Consider the following 19,563-nt stretch of genomic DNA (forward strand, 5'->3'; position numbering starts at 1 on the left):
CCGATATTTGCCTAGGATTCTGTGCAGATGTTTTTCTCCGTAGAGGTAGCGAGGGAGGAGATAGTTTTATTTCATTGGAGGCATTTTTGCTTTATTTCCTTGTTGAAGAAGGAGGGAAAACGTCACGTAACATGCACTGGTTAATTCTCGGCTTTTCTTTCTGGGCTCTTTTTTCTCGCCTGTTCTTTTTTTGCTAATCCTGCTACCCTTTCTCTCTCCCCAATTCGGCACCAGTCTTCACGATACCTAAAGAGACGAGTCAGAAAAAACATGCAGGAGAATGAGCAGGAGTTCGGTTAATAATGCATGATGGGTACCATTCAAAATGGCGGAAAGTTTGAGATCTGTCTCTCATGATTTTTCTCTGAGGACAATCCAACTTTGTCGCTCTATGGACGTCCAACACTGTTTCAATCGTGGAATACAATAAGCTGTAAATGGCAGGAGCGAAGCCGAACCTCTTTAAATGGAACCGGCAAACAAATCCAAGGACGGTAAGCGTGCAAAACAGAGCTCAGTAAAATTGTTTCACTGTTGTCAACTTCGATACCTACATCTTCCTTGTCATATTTAATTTCCACAGCACTCATCGAGAAGTGACGTGCAAGATTGGATTAAGGTAAGTTCTCAAAGAATCGTGAATATATATATTTTTATCCTGTCATGAATTATAATAGATAAATAAGTTATGATTAAGCCACAATACGTACTGATTTGATTTTAATGCATACAAGCTTACTTACAAATTTACAAGATTTTCAGCCGTACTCGTGACCTTTTGATGGCTAAATTTCCCCCTTTATCCTTCAGAGAGTTGAAAGAGCTTCAAGTGAGGCAGCAAGGGAAGTGTTTGGAAACAATTATCAAAGTGTGCTGGAACAAGTTCATGTTGATGATGATGCATTGGTAGAAGGTAAAGCTACTTTACTTATACATATAGCACTAGTTCGTATAGTGTGATCGTCCGGGTGAGTGTAGTTCTGAAAAGAACTGTTGTTGGTGACTGACGTTTCGACAACCTGAGCGGAAGTCATCTTCAGAGTCAAGTGAATAGTGTTTGTCAGTCGATGATCTTATAAGTCTGGTCCGTTGAACGTGATTGGTCAGTATAGCCATGATGGTATTGGCTGAAAGACTCGTGTAAAGTTTGTCATCAGTCATTGGTGGGTTTTGATCCGTCTGTTGTTAGTCAAATAGGTTGGTTTTTAGTCCGTGTATTGTTAAGTCAGTCAACTGACCAATCACGTTCAACGGACCAGACTTATAAGATCATCGACTGACAAACACTATTCACTTGACTCTGAAGATGACTTCCGCTCAGGTTGTTGAAATGTCAGTCACCAACAACAGTTCTTTTCAGAACTACACTCACCCGGACGATCACACTATACAAACTACTGATACTCCTGGGTTCAAACCATTTACTGTGTTACATATAGCACTACTCCACTTAGCTGCGGCCAGTTTGGACATGGTACCATGATAATGCCAGATATCATATTTGTAAAGTCTGCTTACAATAATGTATTTAATGTTGGCAGTGTTTTTACCAACACCTTAAATGTACAAGCATATGTCTCCAGACCATGAACTGAATATGCAAAAGGGAGCCTACGCTACAGAGGATCTGTTCTGTGGAACAAGATTCCCTTGGGAATCAGACATCTGTCTAGGTTACAAGTGTTTAAAACCTCATTGAATGGGAAAGGTTATTGTTTGTACACTTTACATTAAGGAAAGTTTTATTATATAGGTTTTAATTGTATGCTAGTTACAGTGCGTTTACTGAAACCAGGGCCATCCACACAATGAACACCAATCAGATGGCAGAACTGAAACAATAGACTCTAACATTTTCAAATCCAGCCAATCAAATGTCCAGTACAAAACAATGAAATCTAAACTTGTTCGTTGTGATGCTAATGCAACTATGGTGTCTGTGAATAAATTGTCAAGCTCAAGCCGTTGGTATTTTTGCATTAGAAAATATTGTGTTACTTTACCTTAGATTTTACATTTACAAGCGTAATAAACTCATTAGATTGATCGTTTTCTGGCTGTGAACATACAGCCACACGAAATGTCTTTTATACGGTTGTTGTTTAAAATCGTAGAATAATAGATTTTGACATTTTTTACAAAGTAAATTCCATTCCTGCTGTCTGTACGTGTTTCTATTTTTACACAGCTTTCTGTTGTCCACTACACAGTTCTTGAAAAAAACCATCGTGTTCACTGTCTTAAGAGCTCCACATTTTGGTGTTTGAGCTCCCTTTCTGGGTTATCAGTGTATTAAAATAACATCTTCATGAAAATTCAAACAACTCTTTCCTCTGCATTGTACTATCAAAGCCTCAGCCTGTAAAATCACTCAAGCAAAAACAAAAGACGAACGCATAGGAACTTCCTCTGGATGGAAAAATCAAAGATATTTCGACAAAGAATTCATTTTTGTATCAAGTTAACATTTCAATTCTCCTGCTTGAAGTTTGCTTTCAGCTCCTTTCAGTTACATCGAAAATAATCCCTTTCCAATTCGTATATTTTGAAACTGCGTTCATGTGAAACTGCTCAGAGACCATTTGAAGGGTCTCTTTTAAACAGCCGTGACAATATTCACGCAACACACTCTATTAGCGATATGTATTTATGAGTCACACTCAAACGCAGCTTTTATTTCCATGTATTTTCCAAACCAATCAACGACTCCATAGAAATTGTAGCTTATAATTCTTCTTGAACCTGCAAGCACGTGAAACTACTAACGGTTTGAGCTTGCCAATTTATTATGCGACACCGTAATTGCATAAGCATCACAACAAACAAGTTGGGATTTCATTGTCTTGTACCAAACATTTGATTGGCTGGAATTGAAAATGGGACATTTGATTGACTGGATTTGAAAATGTTGGAATCTATTGTTTCACTTCTGCCATCTGATTGGTTTTCATTGTCTGGGTGGCCCCGGTTTCAGTAAACGCACTGTAAGTAGTTCATTAGTTAATGTAATTAATGTGTTCCTCTTAATATAGCTTATTCGTTCTTTTTAATTTTTCACACAACTCCTATGGAGAACATTTTTATGGTAAGATATTGTGTTAAATGAAGGTTGATTGATTGATTGATAGAGTAAAAGTGTAGCAAAAGATTGATTTACAACCCAAATCAGAAAAAAATTTAACCTAGTGGACTTTGTGGAGTTATTGTGTCATGAGCGAACACCAATCAGATGATCAGATATGAGAAGAATATATGTAACAGTAACAGTAACTTTACTACCCATATAATTGAATTACAGGCCTTAGTAGCTCGCGGCTAGTAAAGCTATTCTGGGCGAGCTACTATTACTTTAACAGTATTATCTAGTTTAGTTAAAAGAGAGAACAAGAGAAAAAAAGGAAATTAAAAAAATTTGAGAAGATAAACAAAGTTAAACCAAAATATCATACATAACACATAATATAGAAATTAACTTAAATTAAATTAACATTAGTCCTACCAGGCTAATTATTAGCCTTTGGTTTAAACTCTCGCAAGTGATCACTAAAAGATCAGAGTGATATGTATTATAGGACATTCTAATAAAACCACACACTCTGTTAACATTGGTTAATCATCTTTTTTGATAGAGGTTTGTAATCAGAAGTTCAAGACAATTTGTGGCTGGAGAAAGAGTGTAACCTTGAGACTGAGGTTGAAATCTTTATGCTAAAAGCTGTGTTAAGCGACCAGCCTCGATTGTTTCAACATGTGGTCACTGACATTTATGAACTTCCTCTCATAAGTAAGCAGCTCTTGCTACAACCACTTTCAATTGTTGAACTTCTGAGATGGTCACCTAGGAGATCCTGAACTTTTTTCATATTGAACATTGAATGACCATTTAAACAAATGTCAGGGTGAACATGTATTGTTTACATTGTATATTACCTGTACTTAGTAAGTCCTGTAACCTGTTTCTACATGAATTTCTTCATACAGCACAAGATTTATTGGATTCCTGGCTGCATGAGAAGAGACGTGATGATTTTAATTTAGAAGTGCAATTTAAAGATGAGAATTGGGCTCAGAGAAGCAAACCCTTACAAAATGTCACTAGAAATTCTGTTACTGAAGATTACTATGACAATTTTGTGGATACATCAGATCCACTGCTACAGTCACGTGACTGGACAACACTAAACAGTTCTCATAACAGCCAGTCTCCCAGTGTTATGGGTAAGTTATTTTCAGTTGATTTACACTGTAGTAGTTTTAAAAATCATTGTTAATCAATGAAGAAATGTTATTTATAGTATATCAGTTTGATGTACAGTTGGGTACTACACATATATTTTGTTCCAAGTAAAGAACTATTTTATAACATCTACATGTAAAATAGTGAGGAGGATATTTGAAACTGCATTTCCTATTTGAGAGAACTGATCAACAGTGTTCTTTCTCGAGGAATAAAAAAGAGCTCTTCCTTATCAATGAACACTACTGAAGACTATATTTGCCGCCATGCAACAGTGCTACTCACATGTTTCTGCTGTTTTTGTTTCCTTACAGGTGCAGAATATGACGATGACCTTAATGATGAGATATCTGTTCAGCAAATTCTGCGAGACATGTTGGACAAGAAAGTGGTTGAGAAAGACATACTGAGTGATTTAGGGTTTGATGGCAGTAAAAAGAGAAAGGATCCAAGACCCAAGATGGAACTCAGGCACAAACAGGTGCCCATTAGACTTTTAGCACATGAATAAATAATAATTGCTGTTTATAGTGGTCAGTGCACTTAGCTATGCCTCGCTAGTTCACAGGCCTGCATGCCACTTAACTGAACTAGAAACAAATATATATCAGCTAAACATAATTTAGGCTTAGAAATCTTAAAAAGCTTTTTGCAAGCATGACCGAGGAGGTTGAACTAGGTTCTACCGAGTAGCAACTCCAGCTTAGTGGTCAGAGTGGGAATTGAACCTGTGACCTCCAGATTTCATGTGCGGTGCTCTAACCACTTAATCGCGCTGCCTCCTTGTCAAATGATAAAAATTTCATAACAAAATAAAGAATGTATTTAGATAGGTTAGATAAACTGGGCTTTTCTTAATTCTTAGGTGAAGGAAAAAAGCCATGCAAGACAGAAGGATATAGAGAAAAAAAGAAGAGAGCAGGTGGCTCATAAACAAGCTGAAGCTGAGGCTCGTCAACAGCTTATTAGGGAAGAGAAAGAACAGCAAGTGCGGCTTAAGAGAGAAGAAGAACATATACAAAAAGAAATGGCCAAGATTCGCAGAGCTATGGAGGAGGAGAAGAAAGCTGCTAAAGAAAAGTTAGACAGGTGGGTTGGGAATTAAGATTTTGTATGTCACCTGACTTGCTAATGTTTATACATGTCAACATTGTAAGTAGTAAATGCAAGAGATGCCATGCCTTGGGTTCAAATGCTTACTTTCATGTAACTGACCAAGCTGATAGTACCTTGCAGCTCAAGCTAATAGAAGCCGAAACCAATTCCTTATCAGCAACTCCAACATTTTAATTCAAGCCTATCTTTGTTATCCACGTGCTTTCTTCCATTTTATATACACTCATTAGTATTTTTATTGTTACTAGTTATTTTAAATCAAATTTGCATCTCTTGTGTCACTCGTATTGAAGAAGGCAGAAGTTTCTGCTGAAAGATGTCTGTTAAATTCAGAATTGTCATTTTATATCTGAAACTGGATGTTAAATTTCCTGCTGTCCAGACCTTTTCAAGTGGTAATTTATCCATTCAAATATATTTTCTGAAGTGAGCGGCATAAGGATCATGAGGCAGAGTTGCTCGCTCGGCAGTATCTTGAAGAAGAGCAAAGACAGAAGGAGGAGAAACAGAGAAGGGAGGTTGAAGATAAAGAGGAAATGAGAAGAATGCTGCTGGAGCAGATGGAGAAGAAGGCAGCCGAGGAGGCAAACAACAACCTCAGGGTACAAAATAATTGTTTACCTTGGACTGTTTTGACTTCTTTCAGGTGCTGAGCCTCTTTAAACAAGTCAGTCCAGTTTTAATCATATTGATATAGTTCCAGAAAATGTCATTATTCTTGCCCCCTCCCTGCACAGATGATTTAGCCAACGACAATTACTCATTTAGTACAATGTTATATACGTGTATCTTATTAAATGTTGTTGTGTGTAGTATTGCTGTATATTCTTATGACTTGTGCGCTATTTTGACGAGCTCATAGGGGCTTGTATACAACCACCAAATAAAAATATACCGGCATAGTACATATCAAAACACCTAATAAGAGATTTATTATCCAGCTGCTGCAGTCAACGCAACGCAACGCAATGCAATGCAGCTGCATTGTCCTATTTGCCATATAATAGCAGAGCTCCGCCTCCCCAAAGGACCGCCAAGTAGAGCACCATACTTTCCATGTGGAAAAGAAAAGGAAACCCATAAACATATTTTCCCCCTATGCTTTTTCCCCCTATGCAATGCAATGCAGCTGCTGCAGTCAACGCAACACAACGCAATGCAATGCAGCTGTTTGGTATATGTGTTCCTTGTGTATCACTACCCCACCCACCTCCACTTTCAGCATTCCAGCTATATATTGCCCTTGCAATAAATCCCTATCATTGTGGGATGCTTTTTGACTGGCAGTTCAAAACAATTGTGGATGTTGGGATTTTTTGTTATAAGCAAAAAAGTGATACTGTTCAAAGTGATACTGTCCATCATTGTGCGTATGCGTCCATCAGCAATACCTCTAGCCATGATAACCACGAGAAAATATGTTTATGGGTTTCCTTTTCTTTTCCACATGGAAAGTATGGTGCTCTACTTGGCGGTCCTTTGGGGAGGCGGAGCTCTGCTATTATACGGCAAATAGGACACAATTTTCTTGTAAGAGACAACACGTAATTCTGTGTGGGTAAAGTAGCTCCATCTTACCTGGTCAGGTAGCCAAAAACAGCTGAGTATATTGTTCTTTGTGCCTGCTCACAGGGCTTGCAATGCAATGATTTTAATGTTTTGTTCAACAATTAACTGTGTTCTTGTTATTATTTCAGATTCTTCAAAGATATTTCTCAGCCTGGTATTCTGTCGTTGCATCACAGAGGATCAAGCTTGGGAAAGCCAAGGCCATGTCTGACTGGCGATGCAAACTGCGGACGTGGAATGCATGGCAAGCTTATGTCAATCACATCAGATCTGATAAGGAAGCTCAAGCTGTTACTATGGAGATGAAGGAAAAGCACAGGTACATTCTGTTTCAAATTTGTTAACGGTTAATACTGTTCTTTGAGACACTTCTCACAAGAGAAATGTGGTGACACTGAGTGATTATCGGGTCCTAGCCACACACAATAGCTATGTTTTTAAACTTTACATAAAGGAGACTCTTTTCTGTTTTAACTACCATCAAAGCTTCACCGTCATCATGTGTTGCAGTAGCACCTCATATCCTTGGCGATCCTGAGTTATGGCAACGCCATCATGTATTTCCGGATGGAAACCCAAATATAACTGTCTAGTTTTATTAAAAATAACTAAAAAATATAAGTGCACCGAGGATATAGAAAAGAATAATGATATAATGAGTTATGTAGGCACATGACTGTGATGCTACGTAAATATTGTTGAAAAAGTTGGAAAAACTTTTTCAAATTCTGTTGTTCTGTCTTGGAAAAATCGCTGAAAACTAATCACAATATGCGCTCAGTTCAACTAGTCACTTATCTTCTATCTTGTTGTTCAAGTCTAATTTAAGCACTGCTTTGACCAAATATGCAGTGAAATCGCCTTAATTATGTCCCTCTAAACACTGATGTCACACTATTTTTGTAGTTCCCAGTAATAGCACCCCTCTCTTAAGAGAACTCTAAGTCATGATCCAGTCATACGCAAACACTGTACATTTGTAACTTGAGGGGGAGAGAACTCCCATATCAGAAGGTCCAGGATGCTCTTCGTCTGGCATAGGGATGTAAATCACGGATTTCGGTCTCAGTTAGTGTGTTCAAGGCCAAAAATCACCATTTTTACCTGTTTTAAAAGGTATCTTTTAGCATACAGTCAAAGAAATAATAAAAAAAACGGTATGTTTCCGTTTTAATTCGTATTTTTTAAGGGTTAAATAAAGCTTGAGCCACGTACTGATTGGTCGCCTTTAGGGGTTTAATGTAACTTTTTACTAGTTTTACTTAATATTTGATTTGATTTGATTTGATTTATTATTATTATTATTATTATTATTATTTATTTATTTATTTTACACAGGACCTGCATTGGCAGCAGGTTTTTTTTTCCTTAAAACTGATGCAGTCATCCTGTATAAATATATTTTCATTATTAGTATTATTCCTTCAAGCATCCCTGGCCTTTTCACATGGGAGTCCCCCCGGATTTGTCACCGTTAGGAAGGGAACAGCTCCCCGAAGTGAACAATCTCAAACAGTTGGAGGTCCTACGTCAGACTCTTTTTTCTGTTTTTAATTTTGCAGAAAGGAACAGTTGTCATTTAAGTTTCACCGTCATCATTTGCTGTTAAGATGTTTGCGGGCCTGGCAACAGTGGGTAAAAAAAGAACAAGAAAGGAGACAACTACAGGAAGAACACGACAAGAAGACTCAGAAGATGGCGGCTCTACTGCAGGCAGCAGCCACGGGTAGATTGTGGAGTGATCGAGGCGGTAACACAAGCATGGCTTTAGAGTTACAGGATATTGAAGATGATAGAAATGAACAGAGCTCCAGCACGGCAAGGAAGTTGGTAAGACTTGTATTGATGAGGAGTTTTAAGAGAAGTTATTATATGGCTCTGTCTCACAAGGATTGGGAACTACCAAATTTACGAATTTGATTGGCTGAAATCGATATTGAAAGCGGTCTAGATTTTCCCATCTAGACCTGTATCTAGACCGGTAAAAGTTGCAAACTTAAATGCAAAGTCATTGTCTACATTTATTTATGGAAGTGCTAAAAAGCCCGATGAGAAAAGAGCAAAGAGGACGAGCAAACGTTGGCAGAATTAAATTCAGCTCATCGCCGTTCGCAAGCAAATGTCAGTTAGTACAAACCAGGTACATTAAACGAATTAAATTTCTCTTGTTTACCATAAAATAAACATCTTATTAACCGAGCTTAGTCGGTCTGTATGGGAGAGTCTTGACCGTGGTCGTGTGCACAGACCTCACTGCGTTCGGTCTGTACTCACGACCTCGGTCAAGATTCTCCCTTACAGACCTCCTGCTCAGTTAATAGGAGCTAGATATTGAATGTGTCATCTGTTAAGTGCCTGGCAGGCGTTCGAGTAATAGGGCGCGAGTTGAAGCCATACGACACGCGCGGCAAGATCCGAATGTCTGCACCTGCGTGCGTGTTATGATTCTCAGCTCGTGCAGCGGTAAGCAAACATTTGGGCCGTTTGGCTCCTTTAGTATAAGTAATCGTATGGATGCGAGTGCAATTCGGGAGTTACACTACGAGTGATATTTGAAATATCACGAGTAGTGTAAATCCTTAATTGCTCAAGCTTTCATACGATGACTCATTTATTATGTATGACTGAAAAAATTAGCAACACTCGTGCGTTTAATTGCGTTGCAGTGCAGTGCTTGGGCGGAGCCAATCACAAGGAAGTAATTGTCTCAGTCATATAATAAACGGGGTAATTTTGTGAAGAAAATAATGGTAGTGGACTCTGTAAGGTGGTTTTTGCTGGTACAAACTACATGTTGGTTGTATTTATTCGTTCTGACCGAAAAAGTAACCGTATTGGCAGTAGGTCTCAGACTACAGTCCTGTCTTTGAAATTTACCTATAAGCACTGGGTAACTTTCCGATTTGTCTTTGACGCAGGACGAAATGTTCTCACAGCCTGCCAGGACTGTACCTCTTAAACGTTCTGGAGTAGAAATGGAATTGTCATCAAGAAAGACGGAAGATAGCAATAAGCCGCCGATAAGTAAACCAGCTTGGATCAATCAACCAAAAAGAGAACAAACCAGAAAAGACACCAGGATTGAAAAGGAGACGAAACCTAAATCACATCGACAGCGCAGTTACAGTGAAGTAGAGAACGTTGAAGTTCTTTATTCTGCCGCGAAAAGCAGAGACAAAACGAAACACGACGAAAAGAAACTTAACTCAGTTTTATCAACGAGTAGATCAGAGGACAGACTTGATGCGCCCGAGGATCAATCCACAGAACATGTTTTAACGGGACGGTCAGTAAGCACTTGTTTATCGGACAGTAACACGTCTGCTGTGCCCAGTAAATTCACCTCGAGAGAAGCTGTTGTTAAATCACAGAAGCCTACCACTAAACCACTACATTTGGGTAAGTCCTTCTATCTTTATTAGCTCTTTTAGAAGACACTTAGCCTGACTAGGCATGTTCTACTGGAAATAGGCGAATCGGAAAAGTTATGTCGTTGTCTATAACAGAAAACTCGGGCTAGAACTATATATAATCGTTACAATTGTAATTACAATGTTGAGACATTTTCTCTAGCGGACCTGTGTTAAGAATTTACGAATTCATCAGCTAGCGGATCGGTGGGGGTACACGTACTTTTTTGATGTACCTCACCAAATTTAAACAAATTAGTCGAACGGTAGTAGCTCAACGAGCGTGGATGGTGGGTGGCTTCAAAAGATGAGGAATTGGGGAAGTTTTGCGATTCATACACTTTAGAGTATGTGTGCTCGATAAATGGGGCCTGGAGAATCTCTGTTGTACGACTTTGCACTGGGTAGAGATGGCCATAGTTTTTCACTAGCAGTCCATCCTGAAAGTTTTGTGACGGACCACATGTGAAGTAGTACTCAAGCAAAACGAGTGACTTTGTGTTGTTATTTTTAGCTATGGAGGCACGCGCTCAACAACGCTTGGAACGAAAGAAAGCTTTAGATGAAAAGAAGAGGAAAGCTGAGGAAGAAAAGTTGGTATGTGAGCATCCGCTGCTCCTGTTTTTTGCAGCATTTTTTTTTTTGGCCTGTTTTATTTTAAATGCGCGGTCACGGTTAAACGCGCGAACATTTTCAGCCAATTTTATTAATATTTCGGCCCGATATGGTCAAATTTAATGTATTTTGTCTCGTTTCTAAGTTTCTTTCAATGACGTTACTCCTGGCCGATGATAACTTTGTTTTTATTTGCTTACTAATAGCGTAGTGATTTATTTTAGAAACTATAATTCTAACAGTCCAAATTCAAGCGAAGTTAGGTTGAAGATGCCTGTTCCGTGGTTCTTGTCAAGCCCATTGTGTCCTTAGCCTTCTTCATTTTTATAACTGATATTATGTACATGTGGCAGGAATTCCTCAAGAAAGAACAGGAGCGCAAAGAAGCAGAACTGTTGGCAGAAAAACAAGAAGTGCTGCGTAAGAGAAAAGAAGAGAAACGCGTGGCTAGAGAGGTAAGGAACATGGATGATGAAAACGGCTTTTCCCACTTATAATGTCAAGGGAATCGTCAACTGAAGGAAATAGTCATGATAAACTTGGAAATTCTCAAAAGTAACATTATTGTCTAGCAAACAGTAAGGAGAACTTAACTTTGATCAACTTTTAGTTTTGTTTCCTTTTTATAGCGTGAGCTCGAGAAACAGCGTCAGTTAGAACATAATCGTCAGCAGGTCGCCATGGCAACCCAACACTACGCATACACCCTTCTCAAAAGGTTTGGCATGTTGCCATGGAGACGTGCAGTGGAGACAACGCGGGAGAACATGTCACGTGCTGCATTACATCATAACAGAGTGTTACTAAAATGCTGTTTCCATCCTTGGTTGGAGTTTACTAGAAGGGTAAATGAAGAGAGACTGGAGGCAGCAGAAGCACTGTGCGAAAATATTTTATTACGTAGAACGTGGAGACAGTGGAGAAAGGTTAGAGCAGCTAGTCTCTCTCTCGACTGTTCACAGTACTTTATTTTCCCTTGGTTTTGTAGAGGTCGTAAGAGCATTTCAAACTGCCCTAATGTGGGTTTCGGTTGACGAGCGCAAGCTAAGGAAGGCACTAAATTTTTTCCACTACTCAGACCTTGCTGCACAAGGTCCATGCAGTCAAAAGCTAGCGCTGATATTCTTCGTTAATGAGGCCACCCCCATAATACGGCGGACGGCTACATTCTGAAATCCCAAACTGTATAATCCTTTATAATTTTACCCCGTTTACACGGCCACTCAAACCAGTTAAGTTTATCTTTCCATTGTTAATACTGTATGTAATGATTGAAGTTACTGCATTCCGGATGCTTATTAAAGAACAGTTGTTTAGAAGTGCAATTGTGATATATCAGTTAGCTTCTGTTAAGACGTTACTCAATTTCGACCAGTCATGAAATTTGACCCTATTGTTCAGTGGCGGATCCCTCCCCCTTATTTTGGGTAAAAAAAGGTAAAATCTCAGAAGGAAAAAGAGCCGGCAGGGCAAGCAAAACAATCCCCTCTCCCCCCCCCCCCCCCCCCCCTTAGCTCAAGGTCTGGATCCGCCACTGCCGTTAATAAGGCCACCCAGTTAATACGGCCAAATATTATTGGCCCGTTGGAGACCGTATTAACGGGGTTCCACTGTATGTGTTTTAGTGTATTTAAACTGTTCTGTCATTGCTACTGTTATTCTTAATCGTCTAGTAAGCTGTTACATCATACTGTTTTTCTATCTTATTTAGTATGGCCAGCATGCTGTCAGACTTCAGATGGTAGCGGAAGGCCACTGTTCGTCTTACCTGTTGAAAAAGTACTTCCGATACTGGCAGGATTACGTCACAGAACAACAGATCATGTTATGGGAGAAAGAGAGAATAGCCGAGGAACACAATGAATGGTAGATATTATCAAAGTCCTCCAGTGGTTGAATTTTGCTATCGAAAGTAATGTCATGTTTGTGATAGTTAATTGTTTGCTGAACTCTGATTGGTTTAGAAAACTTGGGCAACTTGCTTGATAGCCAATCATTAGAAACCCAGCCCTGGTTGTTCGAAGGCTGAATATTGCTATCCACCGCATAAATCACTATCCAGTGGATAGGTGTTGACAAAATAAACCACGCAATCCCCTAGATAGTGATTTATCCGGTGAATAGCGTTATCCACGATTCGAGCAACCCGTTGTTTTCCACCAATCAACTCCAATCAAATCTAAAACCAATCTTGACTTGGCTGATGCACGTTTTCCAGTACTTGGCGCTGGTTGCATTTTTTCCCCCGCTGCATTGTTTACTTGGATAGTAGTTTAGTTGTGATAATGTTTAGCTTGGCGCATTTTGTTGACCATTAGATAAATCTCTATCCAGTGGACTTAATAAGTCTAAGGAAACCAACTGTTCTTTCCACTAAAAGTGATTTAGTTGTATCGTGAACAACTGGGGCCACATTTTGCCGCTGTATTCTAGCTTAAATTTAGTTTACATTTCTCTTACACAGTTCTTGTGTGATGAGTATTTTTGTGCCATTTGCAGGCGATTGAAGAAGTTAGCAATGATCTACTGGAGGAAGTACATACCCATGATGAGATCAGAACGAGAAAAAGACATCAGGAGAGCGGAAATGAGGAAAAGAGTTCACTCATGGCTACCTGATTTTCAAACTCTAACTGAAACATCGCCATGATCCGATCATTTGCGTTGCTATAAAGAAACAGAATTGCAAACGAGCTTGGGAAGTCTTCCTCGAGTTCTATTGCTCATAGTCACGCCCGTAGTCACGCAAGCACTTCAGAGATCAGCCGGCGGCGTTTCGACTGGCGCGGGAAAGTTGAAAATGGCGCGAAAATGTATGGTCATCAGTATCTCAAAGGAGGCTTTTTAATGACTTCTTAGCTTCGTAATACTGTGGATGAAATGCGTTCACTTAATGGCGAAGAAAAAGACTCACCTACTTCACAAACAAGGCCATTTTATGTTAATTTGAGACGGGGTGGAGTAGAAAACTACCAAAAAAATATTCCTGCACAAGAGAAAAGAGGAATAAATCGTACCTAGCCGGTGATTGGGAATCAGTGAAAGTTGTCGTACTAAGATCTTGAAGTGGAACAAAAGAAAATTCTTGCGGAACGTAAAGGTGAATAAAGGAACTTCCTCCTCTTCGCCGTTCTAAAATAAAATCCTTCATTTCTTTTTAACTGCGAACACCTGGTTTGTAAGAAAATGTGTCAATAACTTAAGTTCGTATTTCCCCTCTAAAATACGGTGTGCAATAAATATTCTGTACATAATATTGATTTTTTTCATTTATTGTTTTGCCTGAAATTTTAACAGATGGTCTTGATGTTTAAGCTTGCCATTACTTGTGCAGATTCTTAGATTAGGGCGAAATAGCGAGTTCAGTATTACGTTCATGTTAGAAAAGTAAAAGCGGTAGAAAAGTTAAAAAAAAAAAAAAAAAATGAGAGAAAAGAAAGGACAGCAACTAAAGTATATTGGGAAATCACAATCTAACAATATATCTCTATGCTCTTCAATTTATTCTCAAACGGTTATGCCTTTTTCTTCTCTAATTGCCCTCTTTTCTTCCAGTTGCACTGGCGATTTTTCTGGTGCTTTTTCTTCCTTTGGTTTAACGTGTTCTAATTTGTCGACTTTCCCGTTAATAATTTTGTTTACCGGGTTTGTTATTTCTGTCCTGATCGTTTCCTGTTGTGGCATGAGCAGTGAACAAGCCTTCAGTGGCGAGTCTTGCAGTTTCGTTGTTACAGTTGAGTTTGGTTTCTGTACATTCCTTCTTCTCGGTGTGCCATTTTGATTCCTGGGCGCTCGCCTTGAGCCCTTGCTTCCTTTGCTGTTGCTGTTGTCTCTGACTTGGGTTCTGTTAAAGCAACTGGCTATGACAAATGGCGTTGGATTGCATTTAAATTCCTCGTTTTTAGCGAGTTCGTTACATGGGAATTCATCCAGCAACAGCTGATCGCAATACAGGTCATTCAGGTTTGGCAGGTTTGTCCCTTCACAGCCGTTGTAGGAGACACTTTTCAGATACACCTTTAGTTTCCTCAGGCGCCGTTCGTCTAAATAATGAAACAGCGATTCGTTCAAACAAGGAAGGGACTTTGTAGAAATTGACAAAAGTGAAATCAAACTGAATTATGAGGAGCCAATGCGAATTAAGCTCGTTCCCAGATTTGTTATGGAGGAATAGATCTGGGAACGAAATTAGAGCTAAATTGATCCTCAGGTTACGGAAGTTTTTTTGGCTCCCCGTAGCTCTTACACTGCTAGTCATCTATGCGGTAAACGTGTGCCTTTTGCCCCTGTTTCAAAACGAGTCTTCGCGCAAAACCTTTCATATGAAATTCAGTTTGACTCGATCGCATGATAGAGAACCTATACGGTCGAAACGCATTTTCATATGAATAGTTTCGCACGGAGACTCTTTTAGACAGTGAGGCAAGAAGCAACTTGGAAATGTCTTATTTCACCTTCCATTATCAAATGTAATTAAGCATAAAGGTTTGAAGGTTATTCTCGTCCCCAGAGCCCACGATCCTTCTGGCCTGTGGCGGGGATCGAGAGCTCTGGGCTGGTCAAACACCGGAAGTCCGCGATTCACGGACTTCCCGTCAAATCTGGCAAATCTGGTTGGCTGAGAATACGAAACGAATACTCTGCGCATGCTCAGAGAATCGGGTCCGGCCAGAGCTCTCGATCCCTGCCGCAGGCCAGAAGGATCGTGGGCTCTGGGGACGAGAATGTTTGAGGGTTAGTGATCACTAACAGAAAATTGTTTGACGTGTAAATAAATTCTTCCAATATATAATACTAGAACTGTGTAGCGACCAGTGGCAAGAATTCATATGTTGAACATTGCGACAAGGTAACTAACCTGCTGCTGTTTGATCAGCACTGGAAGAAGCATTTGGAAGAACTGCGTCTTTGGGTTTTCTAGATTTCGTGTCCACTGTGTTTCGTGCTGAAGATGAATTAGTCTTGGCAGAGCCTTTTTGCTTTGTTTCCTTAGCATTTGCTGCTTTCTTAGACTTTTGAGGTCTTTCCTTCACTGTAGGCTTTCCTAATCAAAGAAATGATATATAATATAGGGGTCTGAGTATTGCTATCAGACTGCCATAAGTTAACCAAGAAAACTCGACAGTTCATAAATGAACGGCCACGGGCGATAAACAGCTTAAAAAAGCGTAAGTAACTAAATTGAGTTGACACATAAGCATGTGAAACTTTTTTTTCTCTCTAGTTTTTCTTTCGTTTTGTTTTATTTTGTGTTGTTAACTTTCTTTTTATAAAGGTCGATTCTGATTGTCTCCGATGAGGAGTTAAGCACATGACCTTCCGCACACGGGTCACTACGCAATAACCAGCGCCCCGAGCTACTAGTTTCGTAAGTTTTAAATAACTTTTACTTACCAGAAACTTTGAAGCTGGTGACCTTAGAAGCTTTCATTCCTGCGTTATAGGTTATGGTCAAATGTTCTTTTGTGTCCGACCGTTACACATGGTTGTTTTGCTCGCGCTCAGCTGACGATATCGTGCGACATTCGATCCTCGAACAGCGCATCTACGAACCGGCGAGCGAGAAAAGACGCCTTTAAACACTAATGGCTAAATTTTAATTTCATCGCATTGAAAGTAGCTCAAAACAAAAAAATTGTCATGAAGTTGCCTTCAGAAAGCTTCGTGTCTCCCGCGCTAGTTGTAACTGACTATGTTGCTCTTCAAAAACAACTTTTTTATATCTCGAATTGTTAATTCTCTTAACAGAGCTTCTCACTTTCAGATTTATCGATTTTTTTATTTTCTATTTATTATTATTATTTTTTTCTTTTGCGGGTGTTCTGTGACAAAATGAGAAGTCTTTGCTCCGTTATAGATCGTTTTCACTGTCACGCAATAAAAAAATAAATCGAAAACCATCCGGTGGAAAAAGCTATGAAATTATGATGTTATAGAAGATAACTAAATAAGCCACCTCTCCAAGTTTTAGGCCTGTGCGTTTCCCCAAACTTCAGATATTCGTCGAAATGTTTCGCAGGTATTTACAGAGCCCAGTATGAAAATGCCATGTTGGTGTACCTCCGTGGTACACCAATATGGCGGCCGGAAAATAGTGTAAACATCTGGAACTTACTTTGGCTATCTAGGCGACTGATTATCAGTACTGATCAAACAAACATTTACATAAGCACTTTTCCTAATGCTTTAACCTCTAAAAAGGCTCAAAATCATGGGATAAGTATATATTTTACGACAAACTCGATCATAGCCTTGTGTCACGCACCTCCATAACCCTGAAATTCAAAATGCTCTGGATTCCAAACGAAGCACGCTACTGAGCTGTAAAATTGTAAACAGATGTAAATATACCGCCTCTTGTGCTTGATGAGGACAAAAACTTTAGCGGCTCTTTCGTTTTGGATTTTAGAAAGTGACGACGTCACGTGAAAACGATCTATTCATTACAGTCCAGTCCAGTCCAGTCCAGTCCAGTCCAGTCCAGTCTATCCTTTTTGGCTGTTATGGAAGCGAGGCCAGAAACTACCAATCACAGCCCTTGTTCTCTTGGCGCGGAAATTTGCTTTGTTTTAGGTCTTCGCGCGGTAAAATAATTTCATTCAGAAGTCGCTTCCTTGCTGGCCGGATTTCGCTGCTAGTTTTCTCGTAAATTGTCCTCATATCCGTTAGTGAAAATGTCTGCAATGAAAGATATCACAAATTTTAGCTCGAGTGCTGCTCAAAACAGCCACGACAGTTCACCCGAGAGGGATATTTTCGTTTCTTTCGTCGCTCCGAGCTCGAGGAAGAGGGGCGCGAGGCAAACAAGCATGCAGAAATCCCTACAGAAGTCTGAATCGCTTGGAAACACGAGCAATGAAGACGATAAGAGTGAAAGTGAAGGAGAAGGAGAGCCAGATTCAGTGTTCATGACTCCAGAGACGCCGATTGAGTCCCGGCCGAAAGTAAATCGTCCAAAGCGAAAGAAGCTTCGTCTTGCTGGAAGCCAGCGAAACGAGACTCCATCGCCCGCGCTTTCTGTAACCCTGAACGGCTTGACCAAAGCGCAGTTGGTAGATTTGGTGAACACTCTAGTAGCAGAAAGACATCCAGACCTTGAACAGGTAAGTTTTTATTCGAAATATGTGCAGAATAAGAGGTAAATCTCAAGCAAAGCTTTAGATGCCGAACGACGCCATTTTAAACAATAGCGCTTGCCTGTAATTGTTATGCTGATTTGATTAAAGGCTTTTTAAAAAGCTTTGTGCTCCAGCTGATGGTTTCTCGTTTTTTCTCAAAGGAACTCCGAGGTCTCATCCCTGAGCCAGACCTTTCAGAATTGGAAGAAAAGCTGAAGTATTTACAGAGAAACATTTACAAATCCTTCCCGTATACTCGTTACGGTTCGTCGCGGGATGCATTCTGCTATCGCCGAGTCAACACACACCTCGCAGCATTCAAGGTGAGTAATTGCCACTGAAAAGTTAATTACAGCTGTTTCGAAGTTTGATCGAGTTTTCTCCTACGTCGGTTATTGATGTTACGCCTCTCAAGCAGTAATCTTTGTCACGTTCTTTGTGCGAGAAAGGTTTGTTTCACAATCTTTCCCTTTCCCCACCCCCTGCAGTGGAAATGCGACTGTTAGTCCATGGGTACAGGGGGCGGGCGCTAGTGTTGGGTTTGAAGTACCCAATCAAAATGTCTTAGAGCCTTCACTTTTATGAATGAATGTTTTTATCAATTGAAGTTTGAGTTTTCTTGCGGCTACTGTGGTGGGGTGATTTGACAGAATAATTTATGAGCAAAGTCAACTAATTTATTCCATATACTGGGTAGTGACACAACCTAAGATCCTCTTAGGCATGGTTCACTCTTGCAACATTACAACATGAACATAACAACGTAAAAAAATATCTGATTTTTCCTTAATTTGCCATGCTTACGTCTCTATGATAATTTCTGTTGTGTTTGTGTGAACTTGCCATTAATTCACTTCTTACCTGCCAAGAACAGAAATTAAAGTCAACCATAATATTATCATTGCAGAAAGAGTGCATAAGCCAAGGACAAACCTTGGTAGCCTCGCAATTGTGGAATTCAACTGTGAACTATGTCCTGATGGCTTGGTCGTATGTGGATGGCATGCCAGACTGGGATAACCCATCACACAATAAGAGCAAAGAACAGTGCTTCAAAGGTCTTGCTGCTCAATGTAAAAAAGCACTTATGAAGCTGAAGAGCTGTCTTTCAGAAGAAAAATGTACAGATTTACTAAGAAGGTGAGTCAAAGATAGCATTTTCACACACCCTTTTAGCCAGGATTTGAAAGTGAGCATCCAAAATGTGTAATAGGGTTTTCTCAAATAAACAGTTTATAAGCAACATGTGAAAAATAAAACAATCTTTTTTAAAGGTGGGTATCCACAGGATGCCTGGATGCCCATCTGGCTGAAAGCCTGTTTTCATACAAAGTGTCTTTTTATTTCTGCAAGGGATTATCTTTGTTAATTTTGTTATATGTGCTCACAAAATTTAAACTGTCCTGATGGCCCTCGCTGTTGCTTGCTCAGCTTGAAAAGTATCATTGTCAAGGTACTGCAAGACCTGCAACATGCATGCTCAAGTCTTGATTTTGCA

At 39.6% G+C, this 19,563-nt stretch overlaps 3 protein-coding genes across 3 annotated transcripts in view; 2 read left to right on the forward strand and 1 right to left on the reverse strand.

Moving 5' to 3' along the window:
• Positions 1 to 292: 292 nt before the first annotated feature.
• On the forward strand, positions 293 to 14,201 carry LOC110041504 (coiled-coil domain-containing protein 191-like). Its single transcript, XM_089293971.1, has 15 exons — positions 293 to 494; positions 584 to 619; positions 811 to 913; positions 3,982 to 4,218; positions 4,552 to 4,718; positions 5,103 to 5,326; positions 5,781 to 5,955; positions 7,051 to 7,241; positions 8,485 to 8,752; positions 9,841 to 10,321; positions 10,847 to 10,929; positions 11,301 to 11,402; positions 11,577 to 11,873; positions 12,659 to 12,813; positions 13,447 to 14,201. Exons 1-15 carry the CDS (start codon positions 438 to 440, stop codon positions 13,595 to 13,597), a joined length of 2,727 nt encoding a protein of 908 aa, XP_089150097.1. The 5' UTR covers positions 293 to 437; the 3' UTR covers positions 13,598 to 14,201.
• Positions 14,202 to 14,433: 232 nt separating this feature from the next.
• Positions 14,434 to 16,378, reverse strand: LOC149109784 (uncharacterized). Its single transcript, XM_089294671.1, has 3 exons — positions 16,342 to 16,378; positions 15,806 to 15,991; positions 14,434 to 14,990 (listed from the first exon to the last, which is right to left on the reverse strand). The coding sequence occupies exons 1-3, from the start codon at positions 16,376 to 16,378 to the stop codon at positions 14,455 to 14,457; spliced, it is 759 nt and encodes a 252-aa protein (XP_089150797.1). The 3' UTR covers positions 14,434 to 14,454.
• A 1,159-nt stretch (positions 16,379 to 17,537) lies between these two features.
• Positions 17,538 to 19,563, forward strand: part of LOC149109785 (uncharacterized) — a 2,886-nt gene continuing 860 nt past the window's right edge. Inside the window, exons 1-3 of the mRNA XM_089293778.1 lie at positions 17,538 to 18,050; positions 18,227 to 18,388; positions 18,973 to 19,205. Of these exons, the coding sequence (XP_089149904.1) occupies positions 17,622 to 18,050; positions 18,227 to 18,388; positions 18,973 to 19,205 (824 nt within the window). The 5' untranslated portion in view covers positions 17,538 to 17,621. The remainder of the gene's footprint in view (positions 18,051 to 18,226; positions 18,389 to 18,972; positions 19,206 to 19,563) is intronic.

This window comes from Orbicella faveolata, unplaced genomic scaffold, assembly GCF_042242905.1.
Source record: "Orbicella faveolata isolate gen_17 unplaced genomic scaffold, um_ofav_v1 contig_25, whole genome shotgun sequence".
Lineage (NCBI taxonomy): Eukaryota > Metazoa > Cnidaria > Anthozoa > Scleractinia > Merulinidae > Orbicella > Orbicella faveolata.